Source organism: Phalacrocorax aristotelis, chromosome 8 (genome assembly GCF_949628215.1).
Source record: "Phalacrocorax aristotelis chromosome 8, bGulAri2.1, whole genome shotgun sequence".
NCBI classification, from domain to species: Eukaryota; Metazoa; Chordata; class Aves; order Suliformes; family Phalacrocoracidae; genus Phalacrocorax; species Phalacrocorax aristotelis.
The window spans coordinates 16385604-16401102 of record NC_134283.1 but is presented as its reverse complement, the minus strand read 5'-3'; the positions used below and the strand labels follow the sequence as shown (position 1 = coordinate 16401102).

General features: G+C 43.9%; 1 protein-coding gene across 4 annotated transcripts in view; it reads left to right on the top strand.

Annotated features, from left to right (window-relative positions):
* ZNF423 (zinc finger protein 423) overlaps positions 1 to 15499 on the top strand; it is a 234545-nt gene that overhangs the window by 91796 nt on the left and 127250 nt on the right. Inside the window, exons 1-2 of one of the 4 annotated variants that reach the window (XM_075101563.1) lie at positions 5701 to 5855; positions 7361 to 7530. The exons of the other annotated variants lie outside the window; for them this stretch is intronic. Coding sequence (XP_074957664.1) covers positions 7476 to 7530 — 55 coding nt within the window. The 5' untranslated portion in view covers positions 5701 to 5855; positions 7361 to 7475. Of the gene's footprint in view, positions 1 to 5700; positions 5856 to 7360; positions 7531 to 15499 lie in introns of those variants that run through there. 4 annotated transcript variants of the gene reach the window in all.

Sequence of the window (15499 nt, the reverse complement as noted above, 5' to 3'; positions counted from 1 at the left end):
TTATAAGATTGTCTAGATACAAATATTTAATATTATGGCGTTTTGCATTTATTACTCATATACTGCTTTACCTGAGCATAAAGGAAAGGCTGCATTTTCCTTTATGTAGTGCTTTGGTGTGAATGATTTAATTCATATGTCATGCACATGTGCTTGGCTACAGGATGTATGGTTATATTTTCTTAAAAATTAAGGTAGAAGTTTGAAAAATATCTCATTGCAGTATTAGCACAATAAAACTGCAAGGATGTGAACTTCAGGATAGAAACTAATTGCTAACTGTTTCTGTTGCTGTTGTCAGGGACGTGTTATTAGTGTTAGTCCAATGGTTTTAACTGCCATTTCTCTGTTGAACCGTGAGCACTGTAGAAAGTGAAGAGGGAAGAATGCCTAGTGCTCCTGGCTAACTCTTTGAGGTCTGAGTGATGCATGTACATTTGCCATTAAGAAATGATGCTGGTAGTAGAGACAGCGTCCCCACACCCTGCTGCCCCATGCGCAGTACAACTGTGGACGAGGCCTTTCTGGGCCTTCTTCCATATGAATGGCATAATCTGCAAGACTTAAGCTCACCAGGAAGAGATGAAGAAATTTCATCTTTAAATGCCGAGGTAATTTTTTTTGTTTGCATCTGATTTTTGTTTAGTATAATTTGTGTATATTTCTTAGTGAGGTTTTTGTGTTAATGCCCCTCTTACTTCTCTGAGAGTGACAATCATCTTGTTCTCTGTGATGGAATTTTATGATCAAGTGCTTCTCATCTTTTCAAACTCAGCTCTATGTGTTTTTAAAGACTTCTTTACCCCATAGCTGCTGTGGTGCTTAAGGAGCCCTTTGTGCTTTGTGTGTGTGGCTGTTTTGTTTGTACCTTAGCCTCGTTCTAAGTTGTGATTCTGCCTTCTCTGCTCTTTGGTTGGGTGGAGGGCAGTTTATACGTGAGATTGTTAACACTTGCTTGATAGGCTTATAAGGACCCCTGTAGATGCAATATGATGATTGTTATGATGTGGGCACAAGTATGTGTAATAGAAGATTTGAACTTATTAAGATATTTATCATTTTGTTATTCTTGAAACTTTGCTTAAACTCTAAATCTTTTATGTAGAAGATGTAAACCAGTTTATCATCCTGGAAAACAGCAATCTGAATTTTACAACACAATTAGTGACAAGATGTTTGAGTCTTATCATGGGAGGAGTATAACAGAAGTCCTGAGGGAAGAGAAAGGGGACAAAGAAAGATAGGTCTTAGTAAGAAATGATCAGATACACTCGATTTTTCATCTGTGGTAGCGTGTTAGGAGGACAGCAGTTCTGTGTTTGTATGGTAGGGATCTGGATGAGTGGAAAGAAGAGGCTACAGCTTCGAGTCCTTGCTAAACCCTGCCCAGGGTGTCTGATCTGAAATCTCTTCCCTCAAGTCTCACAAGTGAGCGGAGCATGTGTGTGAGGGGAGTGCTGGCACTGAAATATATAGATAGAATACAAGTGACAGAGAGGTTTTAAATGTGAAAATATTATTTTATCAGTCGGACAGCTCCTTAACCATGGCCATTGCAGTGGCTCTGCTATACTTGTCAATCTCGGTGGAAGTTCAGGTTTTTCTAAAGAAAAGACCAAACTGTTTCTAACAGTGCCAGAGTGGGTGACAGAGAGACTGTAGTTTAAAGCCACATGATTAAAAATAAGTTTCTTTAAAGCCCTGAATTCTCTTTATAAAAATAGATGGTGAACATACGGTACAATATAAAAATCCATGTGGTCCTGGAAAAAAAGTAGAAAGCACTTTAGCCTAAACCAGATGTGTGAAAGAGAGCTCCTAAACGTATTTTGTATTTTTTTCATTTGTGTGTGTGTGTGTTTGTGTATGTGGGAGATATTTTTGTTTCCTGCTAGACTTCTTTGCAGCAAAGCCCCTTTCTAGAATTTACTTTCCTTTATTATAGTTGCAGCTCGGCTTTGTGTGGGCCTCTGGGGGTTTTGGCCAGCCGTTGGCAATTTCTCTCAGACACCCAATTACCCCTGACGTCAATGCCGTCTCTCCCATCTCCCTTGGGTGCCCACATTTTTTCCTTTGTAACACTAATAGCTGACTAGCTAAGTGCCTGTTATTTCCTTGGCAGAAGATTTGATTGTGTTTTGGGCCGGATACTAAATCCAAAAACTATGTAAAAATGTCAGTAGGTGAGTGCACATTGATTTCAGTTAGTCACAGTGATATTTGAGCCCCTTTGGGGGCTCTGTCTGGGGAAGTATTTTACAAGAAAGATAATATAACAGAAAATTACTGGAGCTGCACAGGTCTCTTGTGGATTTCTTAGGGGCCTGCTAAGTTTCTGTAGAATCAACAAATGCTTTATTAATCTAAATTTGCGGTTTTGTTCCTGCCTCTCTTCAGACGGTTCGGGCTCACCGGAGGAGGCTCGGTGGGAGCGGGGCGGCTGGCGGCAGAGCCCAGCCTGGCCAGGGGGTGGCAGGGAGGCCAGGGGTGGCTGTGGGCCCCCTCCTCGCCCAGCCGAGGCCTGCAGCGGCAGATAACGCAGGGGACAGAGGGGGACCCTGACAGCTGTGTGGGGCCAACGCTGACTGGGAGCGCCTGATAAGGGCCCCGCGCGGCAGCCAGCCTTCAGCGCCGCACCACCAGCGCACTGCGGGGCCACAGCGACTGGCAAAGAAAGTTAAACACAACTGGTCCGGGGGCGGAAGGGAGGGCTGCGCTGGAAGATAATGGTAATTGATGGAATCAAAGTCACAGAGCAGCCTTGTTTTTCCTTGAAATTAATTTTTTCTGATTTTCAGACCGAAGTATCCGAAGAGCTCAGGTTGCACCAAGTACATAGTGCACTAAAAGATAATAAGCACATGCCCTCTTCAGCTTTTTGGGGGAAATTCAGGCCAAGAAAAGGCACAATTAAATAAATGCACCCCCTTTAAAGTTACAAGCGCACAGCTCCAAGCTCAGCGAAGCATGCTTTTAAGGACAAGGAAAATCAATGGCTTTGTCAGGTCTCTGGGCTGTGTGCTCACTGGCTATCGGGGACAAGAAGTCAATTTTGCCCACACAGCCAGCAGACAGTGACACTGGAGAAGGGGATCGGCTGAGAATTCCGGTGCGTGGCGTGCACACATGGTGCATTTCTGCAGCTCTTCTTCCTTTCCTGCTCCCCCCACCCCAACCTCATACCCCGTAGCACCAGATTTATGCAGAGGAAAACAGAGATTCATGCCTTTGGTATTTTATATCCGTTGCTCTCCAGGTTTATTTTAGCCAGTTTGGATCTTTCTCACTAGCAACCTGTCAGCCATATTTCTTTTTCCAATTTTTAGGGCGATTCCCCCAATATAGTGTTTAGGAACAGTAGTAGTTTGTGTGCCTTAAGTAAATAAAACCTTTATACTTTTTAGACTTTGGCAATTGCATCCATAAGCAATAAAATCTTATGTCAGCACAGCACGTAGAGTGCAGGATACCTAATAAGTAGTAAACTATTTAAAAACGTCTTCTGCTTGATCAGACATGGTGCTTAACATATAGTGCTGTATCCTGCCTAGTAGGTAATTAGTATTGATGGGGGAAAAGCCTCCCCTGTGGGCCATGACACGATAGACCTAAACTGGCATTTTTTCACACGTTAAATTTTTCTTTCTTTAGTGGAGGGCATTTCTTTGCCTGTTTTAACAATCATTCTCTAAGAATTAACAGACTATATTGAGGGTATTGTATATCTTAAATGAACCTCTCAGGCACTAACAGGGTATTCTTCTTTCCATATAGACACTGTGTAGGGTGGGCAGGCAAGCAGTATTGTAGTGCTAGAGGAACAGAAATCAAATGTTGGATTGGAAAAAAACCCCTAACCTGGGAAATAATTATTAACCAGGGATTACCGCAATCCACTTTTGCTGTGATTTTGTTGGTTCCCATCCTGGAACAAGTGCACGTGGGGATGTGCTGGTGAAATGAATGGGCCTTATTGTAGTAAGATACTGTGGTTTATTTTATCATGAAGAGGCTGGGGTTTTCACCAAAGCTCTATCATATTTTCCCCAGTGCGGCAACGGAAGATTTCACAGGATCACAGAATGGTAGGGGTTGGAAGGGACCTCTGGAGGTCATCTCATCCAACCCCCCTGCTTGAGCAGTCACACCTGTGCAGGGTGCACAGGACCATGTCCAGGCAGGTTTTGAATGTTTTCAGGGAAGGAGACTCCACAACCTCCCTGGGCAGCCTGTTCCACTGCTTTGTCACCCTCATAGTAAAGAAGTTTTTCCTCATATTCAGGTGAAACTTCCTGGGTTCGAACTTGTGCCCCTTGCTCCTTGTCCTGTCATTGGGTACCACTGAAAAGAGTCTGTGCCCATCCTTTTAACACCCACCCTTCAGTCATTTAGAAGTATTGATAAGATCCCCCCTCAGTCTCTCTTGTCCAGGCTGAACAAACCCAGGTGTCCCAGCCTTTCCTCATAAGAGAGGTGCTCCAATGCCCAATGATCATCTTTGTAGCACTCTGCTGGACTTGCTCAAGCAGTTCCTTGTCCTTCTTAAACTGGGGGGCCCAGAACTGGACACAGCACTCTGTGTACTACATTTCTTTGTGTGCAGGCTGAAGTTCATGTTTTTTTTTCTCAACTACTGAAACAATGGAGTGTTCACTGGCTGTTTGGGCAGGAACAGGGTATCCTGAAGGCCTGAGCGTCATAGCTGTGAATCACAGCTGATATCTTATCAAACAGAATAATGGGTCTCCTTTGCCAAAAAAGCTGGTTATCTGCCTTGTCATGACCATTGGATATGAAAGGGGCAAGTCAGCTGTGAAGAACAATATCTTTCTTGAGGACACCATGTAAAAACTTTGGCCTAATGCTAACACAACCATTGCTGATCAACTTAGGTAGGGACATGGTTCAGATTAGAGGGTTGTTTTGTGGAAAGAAGATTTTTTTACTTTCTCCTTGTAGGCTTGAGAGCCTACTGGGTTACTGGTGCTGACCTCCCATCTTTGATGTTCCAGGTTCCAGTACAATTAAAGCCACAAAAGTAATGAGGTCTGGTCTCTTTGGCCACTGTGAGATGACTGACAGAGTGACACTGGGCTTCTCTGCCTTAAAGATAACTGATAAACTGCTCCTGGGCAGTCAGGTGTCTTACTAGAACAATGCTCTCGAGTACCCGTTTCATCCTCCTCCAGCTGTTCCAAGTCTCACCAGTGCTCTTAGCCTGTTGACCTCAGAAGTGCTGACAGTGGTGTGGAAAACAAGTGCCTAAGTAAAAAGCACTGCAAGGTTGTTTGCATAGAGAAAAGTGAGTAAAATTCATGGAGATAACGTGCACCCACATGCTGCCATCCAGTGTCTGTGCTCCTCCATGCTAAGCTGTGTTGCTGACAGCAGGGCCGCTGCCAGGGCCACGCTGTGGGAGGCAGAGCTGAGGCTGCTGGCGCTGAGCAGCCTCTGAGCTGCCAGCCCTGTCCAAGGGAGTGCAGGGAAAGGAGAAAATCTGCTTCTTCTGGAAACAGATCTAAAAAATGGTTTCTGTGCTAAGAGATGACACTGAATTTTGGGGTGTGGGTCAGGACTCTGAAAACCGGCAGTTGCAGGCAGCTGGAGGAGCAGGCCTTTCATGAACAAACTCCTAAAATAAAAGGGGGCAGGTTTTAACATAAAAACGAAACAAAAAGCCCCTGCTGGCCGTGATCTCCCAGGTCAAGGCGTAGTGGTTGCTGTAAGTTTTCCTGTGCTGCCTCACCTCCGGTGCGGGTGTTGGGTGTGTGAGGAGCAGGGTAGTGCCTCAGCCCACACGCAGCCACAGCAGAGTCGCGACGGTGGGACTGTCTTGCTACACTCCCCACACTGAGGTGGGACCTGTGCTCCTGACCCACATGTTTGCGGGGGGCAGAAGGGGGCTGGAGGCCGCAGTGGGTGGGCGGAGCGGGGCACGGAGTGGTGGGGGTACCAGCCAGGGCCCTGAGGGAAGAGGCTTTGGGGAGAGCGAGGCACAGGTGGGGGTATGTGGTGTCTGTGGCAGGAGGCGAGTGGGCACTGTTTGGAGGGCACGGTGGGGGGTGGTACCTCTGAGGAGGGAGGAAGGCTGTAGTCACCAGGGCAGCCAGCAGACACTGAGGTGAACGCTGGTGCGAGGCAGTGGCAGGGGCCACTGCCATGCCCTGTCCTTGCCTGCCCTGTGTCCGTGTCATGCTGTAGGGCCTGTGCTTGGGGTGATTGTAGGCAGCCTGCCTGCTGCTGGGGTTCACATGCCCCGGCTGGGGCTGCCGAGGCGGAAGGTTTCACTTGACTCAGGAAGCAGGAGGCGGCACCTGCTCTCTGCTTGCATTTTGCTCCTTCCTGGAAACGGGAAGGTTTTCATTGGTCAGGCTGAAAACAGAGGAGAAATTACACCAACTAACTTAAAGCATATGCCCCAGGTGGTCTGAATGGCATTCCTGAGGGGTTACTCCTCCCCAGCAACCTGGGAGAATGCAGGCTGAACTTCATGTTTTCGACTTGTGCACATGTGGGGTGTCCACTCGGCAATGAGGTTATCCCGCCTGGCCTCTCCAGCTGTCCTGTGGGGCTGTGGCAGCTACCTTTCCTGAAGTCCCCTGAAGCAGAAGCAAGATGTTGCCCACAGGCCACCACTGAAAAACATTTTAAGTAGGGACGTCAGTGTGGCATCTTTCTCTTTTGAGTTTCAAGTGGAGCATCAGCTCCACTTTATCAGCTTATAAAGTCTTACAGTTTGTTTAAAAAGTGACTTTTGTCTGGAGTCCCATTTCTTTGCCTTTCCCAGAGCGAGATCAAAATGCATGCTATTGGGTAGGATGGTGGATAAAGGAGGATTTCTCCCTTTAAACAGATGGCTGTATGTTAAGGTAGATAGCTTAAAGAAGAGGGCAGTTCCCTCAGAAACAGACTTGTATAATTGTTTTGCCACATCCTAGCTTTTAAATGGACAGCAGAAGATAATTAAAATACTAGGGGAGGAGCTGGGTGACTTCATGTAGCAGTAAAGGTAGGAGAGTAGTAACAGGGTAGCAGCTGCTTGGCAGGTGGTAGCAGATGGAGGGGAAACATCAGCATGGGAGGGAGCAGAAAAGGGAATAGTGGAGAGGAAAACCACCAAAATTATGTCTGTCCTTTTCATAAGAACTTGGGACATTTATGAGTGAAGAAACTCCTGCTTTTCATGGGACATTTCCTTTTCCCTGCTTTGTTACAGGCCTGTGTGGCCTGACAGCCCAGGTCTCCTTCTGTTCCTGGGTGTGGGTTGTGCCAATTACCAGACAAAAGTGTCACTAAGGTATAGCATGGTCTTCAGGTGAATGTTCTGAATTTACAGTTGTTCTTGCCATATAATTTGCAGAGTTTCACTCAAGTCACAGCCAGAACATTATATCTGCTCCAGAGAATAAGGAAGAAATTCACTGGGTTATTTCAAGTTGGTGCTGTGGAAGCATGCAGGAATACATCAAAGGGAAATGGTCGGATTGGTTGCAGATTTCATCAGGTTTATAGTTGCATTAGGAACCTCACGTGAGTATTTTTAAAAGTTTTAGAATTTAAAAACTTAAAGGTTTTGAGCAAAACTCGTTATGCAAAATGGATCAGTATGAGTATCTATCTCATATCAGTATGAGAGGGCAAGTTCAGTAAGGCATCAGTTAATCTGTGTTTGAGATAGCCATGTGTACATAAATACTATATTCTGGAAGTGTGCATAACAATTAAGAAGCATCAGAGTTATACTTTGTCTTTTAGTTGTATGGAAGTGTGCAGGAGAGTTGTGAAGTTGTTCTTTCGACTCAATTAGGGCTAGGCTGAAGGTGGGTCGACTAAACAATGATGCCTTTCTGAAGGATGTAATCCTATTTATTTCCTAATCTTGGAATATGCATTAAATTCACCTAGGTCTTCTTGTAATTTTGACAAAGTTTCTCTTTTTTTGGCCTGGATCTATATTATGTTGGAAACAGTCTCTCAACTGATTGCCAAGCATTGACCCTCCCTTATATATTGCTTTCATAGTCCCAAATTGTCCTTGGTCTTGGTTTCACAGAGCTGGTAGACAAAGCAACTGGCAAGGAGAGTGAATGACTTTAGGGTGAGATAGACTTATATGGTCTGACCATGGGGATGACAGAAATGTAGAGGCAGAGATAGAAAGAGGATGAGCTTAGTCTTGAAATCAGGGAGGCTGATGGATTGTATGCCAGAGAAAAGTTAGAATAACAGGTCTAGAGATAGGAACAGTGGCAAGAGGAAGATAAGACGTCAAAACAGCATGGTGAGGGAAGAAGCAGCAACTAAGAAGTTAAACAAAACAGCTGAGATTGTTGACTCAGGAGAAGAAATGAGAAGTGTAAGATGAAATGAGCAACTTCAGCAGAGGATAATATCTCCTACACTTACAAAATCATAAACTTAGTACAAGGAAGAAATAAATCTACTTTATTTTACTTTTCTGTGCTTTTGGCCAGGCAGTTCTGTCAACCACTGAGCACTGCTCTGCTTTCTTTTCCAATATTGACTGCTACCTCATTACCTCTCTGAGACACTGTCATAGAAATGGACTTGGGAATCAAATGTCCTGATTCTAGAAAGCATGGTGAGGTAGGATCTTCTCTGACCAGTAAGAGATGGGCTTCCAGAAGTTAGTCCGTTAGAGTAGTTTTTCATGTAAAGTATCCTCAAAAAAAAAAAGAAAAAAAGTAGCGATCACATTTTCTCCAGTATGCCCTGTGTCTCTCTTGTGGTAGCATTGAAATAACTTTGAGGGACAGTTTGTAGAGAGTTAACTTCCATACATCCCTTACATACTAAATTATTATGTGATTGTTTGATCCTTCTCACAGAATAGGAACCTGTAGTGAAATGTGAAGTTTGAGTTTTGTTTCTGGTGCAGTTTGAAAGGACTTAATGAGCAGTGGTTTGTTCCAGCCAGGTTAAATGAGAATTAACCAGGTGATTGACTTCCACAAAAATCAAAATTCCACAAAAGTCAAAATCAGAAGTCCATAATCCCAACAGTAACTGTTGCTTGAGTTCCCTGGGATAAATAGCTCTATTAGCTCTGCAAGACACCATTCTCTTGAGATGGAGTGAGACCACTTTAGGACTTCCCTCCCTTTGCATCAATACCCATGGGTTTCCAGCAAGTGAGACAGGAAAAGGCACACGTGCTCCTAGTGATGGCAGCTTGAGCTCGTTAGTTTTGATTTTTAGATATGCTGGCATTGTCTCAACAGCCTGCTTTCACATTTATGGCCTTTCCAGACTACTTATCTAGGGGAGAAGCGTGCTTTCTGTTCATGCTTGGCCTTCTTCAGTTATGTATGATGTTGAGCTCAGAGTCCAGACAAAGCACACCACTGCTTGGGCAGCCCCGGCATCTACTCTCAAAGATGTAAAGGAAAGACGCAAAGCAGAGGTAGCTCTCCCATGCAGATTTTTACTTCTGGCAGTCCTGTTCGGTGATTCCACTATCTTCCTGAGCTTTTGAACAAGTGCATCAAAAATCGCTGAACTGTTAGAGAATTACTTCCTCTCATGAATGAGCATGTAGGTATTTTTCTGATGAGATAAAAAAATATGCATCTTATTCTGCACTATTCTTATTGGTTTGCTCTCCAATTAATTCCTTCTTGTTATTTCATCTTCGAATGTTTTAGAAGATTACAGAGCATCTATCAGTGCATTTCGTGGGACAATCTATGGAAAGGACAGAACATTTGCTGAACAGCCTGGGCAGTATTTCCCCCACTACAATTCCCTACTCACTGCTGAGGTTTCAAGAGGCTTTGAGTGAGCTGATTGAGCCTCCTTTTTAACCCATCATGGATTTTTCTTTGTATTTTATTTCCTTTAAAGTTTATTTCCTTCCTTATGGCAGCCACCTTTTGCCAAATGATTAAGGCACTCCAGTTCTTCCTGGCTTTTGCCCCACTTACCACCTTCCAAAAAGACTGCGGTGGCTGTATGACTGCATCTCAGATTTCCCCTGGAGTGATCTCTGATTTCTTTTCAATCAGTTCATTTAATTGACCGTGTTTATTTCCCTAGCCCTTGTGGCTCCCTGAGTGCAGCTATTCATCAGAAGCTGGATGTTAAGCATCCTTTTCATGTTTTACCTGGAGACTTTCTTAAACCATCTCATCTGTTCTTAGCATTTGGGGCTAAGCCCAAATGGGAAGCTCTCTCAATCAAAAGGCTATCTAAATGGATAATATGATACTTTAAGACCTGTAATAAGGAGGCAAATGTCCCAGTCCCACCGTTCCCATGCTTATCCCACCAGAGCCTATGGTAGCTTTGAAGGCTTGCTTGGGCAAGGTTCCCAACACAGATGTTTGCAAGACAGCTAACTGGAACTTAGTACACATACCTAGCATACTGCTTAGATGTAGAGCCTAGGCATGATGCCCACTTTAGAAAGCAGCTTTGTAGTCTATATTTGCTTAATTTAGTCCTCAGCTGTCCTCCTGAGAATGGCTTTTCACTGTGTGTTAGTGTCCAAGAGCAGGAAACGATGGAGGCAACTTTCATCGGAAAGAAGATGAAGTAACTTGGCACTCACTGGATTTTGGAGGCTAAATTGCCTCTTAAAACATCATCCTTACTGCTTGTCTAAGTTGTTTCCGAGCTGTAAATAGGATGAGGAGAAGGATGCCTTTGTATCCTCATTCCCCTTTTCTAGATGTTGTCTTGGTGACATTAGCTGCAGCCTTCAAAGTCTGTAAAATTCTGTTTGAATGCTTTTCATGCTCTAGTTTGGCATACAGTGTAAATCCAAGCAAACTGACCTGAGACAGGAATACATTTTCTTCTTCAGTGAATTCTGTCTGTGTCCACTACTAGCATCTATATTAGCAAATACAATTTCTTGGGAACATCCTGGAGCTATCCTTCTCCAAAATCTTTTAAAAAGTGGCAAAGCACTATTATTTTCTAGAAAGTTTAGTCAGCTTCTTGCACATGAATTTTTAAATAATTGTCCAATTATTTCTTTATGCCACTTATTTTTATACTGTCTTTTAAAAATAAATGTAAGTCAAGAGTAATTAGGGAGAAACGCACTGCATTTGAAACATAAATAGAAGGAAGTAAATGCTACGATGTGGCACTCCAATCAGTGGTCAAATATCCAAATTTTAATCTTGACAGCTGCGTTAAATAAAAAGAGATCCTTTTAAAGAACTTAACATTCCCTTAATGATTCATGAAAGGTAAACTTGAACATTTGGCTTCATTGCAATAATGCCACTAGTTTAATTTTTTATTATTTTTAAACCCACAGCCAGCATGCTGGAGTAAGTTATTTGCAGTGTATTTTTAAAGTCCATATTGAGATATTAGCCATAACTGTCTGCTGTGTATAGAAGGGGGGGATATGTTTGAAGTTGAATCATCCTTCTACTTACGCTCAGTCCCAGAGCAATCCTTTTTTCTGCTGCTGAGCTCAAACAGCTAGTAGCCAGGTTTGATCTGCTGCCCCATGGAGCAGTGCCCTATGTGAATTTGAAGTTTTCTCAACCCAGGAGGCCTGCAAATAAAGGCTAGCCTCAAGTAGCCAGATCTCTCCTTCCCAAAGCAGCTCCTGGGGTGCTGCCTGGAGCAGTCCTCCTGAAATTGTTTCAGGCAATTGCTATAGACTATCTCCACTACTGCCCCTCTTATCCCTTCTTCCCTCTACTCCCCCTGGCATAAGGGAGGAGTTTTGTAGTCCAGGAGTCCTATTGTCCTATTTGACTTTAATAAAATGGTGGGGGGGCAAGCAGAGCAGTTTGTAGGGAACTGGCACAGACTGTGGAAACAGGAGCCACAGCAAGACAAAACCCAGTGGCCTTCAAAACTTTTTTCCCTTCTTTTTCACCACATGACTTGGAGGATGTGGACAGTAATTAAAGGACCCCCTAGCTCCTCATTTTCTGTGCCTGGTCCTTTGATCTGGTTCGTGTCGGGTAGCTATTTTCATTGTTCCTGTCTTTTCTTTTATTCTCACCCAGCCCCTTTGATGTGAGAAATGATGATCTTTAATTCCAAAATAGGAGATGGGCAGGATAGCAGTACTGGCCTTACATAATGCCTCTTTCACATCTTATTTTTAAACTTGAGCATAATATGTGTAAGTCGGAGCCTGGGGAGCATTAACCCTTTCCATGCAGGGGAACCGATGAGGAGGTTAAGACCCTATCACTTTCGGTAACTTCAGTCAGTTTAATCTTCTGTGGATGCCTACAGACATATTTGCAAAAAAGATTATTATTACTATTATTTTTTTCCCCTGCAAATATGATGGATCTCTAAATATAATCTGGAGGGAGTTTGTCCTAATTGTTCCCATGTGGGAAAAATGTGCTGAGAAAGAACAGTAAAGCTAATGCAGTTATTCTGACTGGCTTCACTTGGCAGCACAGTGGGAGTGAAGCATACTGTTTATTAGTGTATGTTAATAAACTATAAGGGACAAGCTGCGGGTGGTGGTTTATAAACTGTTAGCTCAGGTACAATAGATGACAATATCGAGGTTATTAGTAACACTAGCAGGAGAGAAGGGCTGGAGGTTCTTATTGTTGTCTTGAAATCACAGAAGCCCCTTGTGTCTCCGTGAGCTGCATCTTCACAGGATGTGCAAACAGAGTAGCTGCACTCAGCCTCACTGAGCCAAGGAGGGTGGCACACGCCGCACCCTTGCACTGGCTCACTGAGGCTGGAGCACCCTCGTGCCAGACCATCTGAGGTGGCACACGTGGGAACCTCTCTGCCATGCTGTCTGGGTGCACCTCCCTGCTGGGCTGTCCAGGGTGGCACACATGGCACCCCTGTGCCATGGTTTTCATGTTGGCACACATGGCACCCCATGCCAGGCCATGCAGTGTGGGGTGGCCCCCGCGGCACCCTGCCACAGCCCCAGGGAGGCAGGTGGTGCTGGCAGAGCCCCATCCCCAGGGAGGGCAGCAGCCTGAGGGGAGGCCACTGTGCTGGGGGGTGCCCTGGGGAGGTGCCACGTTAGTGCAGTCCCCATCTGCGCTGGCGGCACCTCCTCCCTCTGGGCCCCAGCAACAATGGCTCCGCTTCTGCTGCCTGTGCCCTGCCCCAGCCTGGCCCAGTGACATTTGCAAGGTTCAGTCATCACAGCACAATTCGCTCGGGAGATACGTCTGTAACTGTAAATAGGTAGCCCGGGATTTTCAAACTTCAAGCCTTAAGGCACCCACACCCAGTTAACTCTAAATGGCATGAAGGAGGGGCTAAGCTTTCCCCAGTGCCTTTTATTTTAGCAAGATTTGTGACTATCTGGAAATTCAGAATATTAGAGGTCTGCTGCTCATCCACTTAAACATTAACGTTTGAACATTGTGTCACTATTTTCCGTGTTCAGAAGCAGATCTAAATGGGCACAAATTAAAAAATCAAACCAAACCAAAACATCATCCCTGTTGTCATGGGAGAATTAACTTGAGGCAAAATACGACAAATTACCAATAATAAATAACAAAGAAGCAGTGAGGATAGCAAAGGTTAAGAGTGGTAATGAACAGAGGATAGTATGCAGCTTGATGTTTCTGATTATGTTTTAGTTTAATGCCTGCCTTTTTATTTTCATTCACAAAATATGTATGCATACACACCTCTATGCCTCAAACAATTTTAGATGTGGATTTATACCCTCATGACACCAGCTCTTTTAGGAACATAAAGTGTGCATTATGTTTGTGTAGCTCTTAAAATAACAGCTGTTTCTTAGATAACTTTCAGGGAGATTCTTATATGTTATGGTCCTGCATTAGCAAAGTACTTAAGCAGATGCCTAACTTCAGCACATGACTAGACACATAGGCTTTTCAGCCTGCACTTGCTTAAACCTGGGCACATGCTTAAATACTTTGCTGAATAGGGCCCAAGACCAGATGTAGTGAATACCTATAATTAACTTTGCCAAATGGCTTACAATATGCCACTTGTTTCCAATTGTTTTTAAATTTCCCACTTGATTATCCTTTGGGCTGAACTTCTGTGTGCTTGTCCATGCCTGTAGATCTCTCTCTCTCTCTTTTTTTTTTTTTTAATTCTATCAGTTGCCTCGGAGTATTTCTTAGTTAGAATGAAGAAGGAAAAATTCTTTTCCAGTTCTTCCAGTACATCTTTAATACCAGTGGGTTTTTTTAGCTGTAATGCTCCAAAGAAATGAAGGAAGGAAAGGTTGTAAAGAGAAAAAATATTTTACTGGAGCAGCTTCCAGAGTTGGAAAAAGTAGACGCATTTCTGAGATCTGGCAAAGGGATGTGGAACCTGTGATCTTGTCCACTTTTTCCAACTATATCAGCTAATCTAATAATAAAAGCTTATAGAATGATGTAATTTCTTTTTTTAGACAGAGCAAAACAAACACTGAAATCAGAAAGGGGAAAGTTGGCACCAACACATTCCTCGATGAGTATTAGAGCCTTTTCTTGAGTTGGAAAGGAAAGAAAAAAATTCCTCTTCCTAAAGCAACCCTTTTTTAAGGGCTCGAGCATGCCCAGATAGCCTCTAGTTAGGTTTCAGCAGTCTAATGAAGCCTGCCTTTTTTGTGATTTCACTGCACATACTCCTTGCCTGCCTTGATTGGCAGCTGGATAGCAGACCTCTGCAGCTGTGACAATTTGCCTGAGGGAGACTGTAAGTGTCTCCTTGAAACTTGCATTGTAAGATCCTCCAAAATGCCTCCCATAATATTAGGCACAGGAGAAAAACACAGGTGTGAAAAACTTCTGCAGATCCCATGAGTTTAATGTCTCTTGGCAGCTTTGGTCGATTCAGTGTAATAACATAAATTTTAAACTTGCATTTATGAAAAAGAATTTGTTCCGTCTTCTGTCACAAGAAGTGGTGAAAACTGGTGGCGCTTGCACTGTGCTTGCCTACTCCAGGATGATGAGAACTGGTTATCCGCTGGTGAAGCCTGTCTACCTGCCGTAACTCGGCAGCAGATTCCAGCATGGAGAGGTCACAGGTGTCCCCACTGCTGAGGCATTTCACTAGCACAGCAGTGTTTTAGGAGCTCGTATCTTCTGAGTGAAGGCATGGTCTCATACTGTCCAAAAATGAACACTCAGTGATTGATTCTGCTTCTGCTGAAGGAGGGATTTGAAAACCCAAGTGGTGTCTCAGTGAAATCAACCTTCCTATATGTATGTAAGATTTTATCATTTTCTCCTCTTCCACTGGTTAAGTAACTTACCATACTACTCAGTAGCACTAGCATGTATGTGAGATACAGCATTGCCAGCAGTACTGGAAGATGAATCTCAGCTTCTGAATTTCTGAACGCCTGATCCTTTTGCTGCTGTGTTTGTTCCTAACTGTCTGCCTGCATGTTACAGCAACTTAACTTCTTACATTTGCCATAAATGAATCTCGATACGGCTGCAGCCTTAAGATCTGGCACTTCAGCAGTCTCAGTAGGGACAACCCAATATTCAGGAATTAAAGTTCTGAAGAAATGCAAGCAGCTAAATTTAGA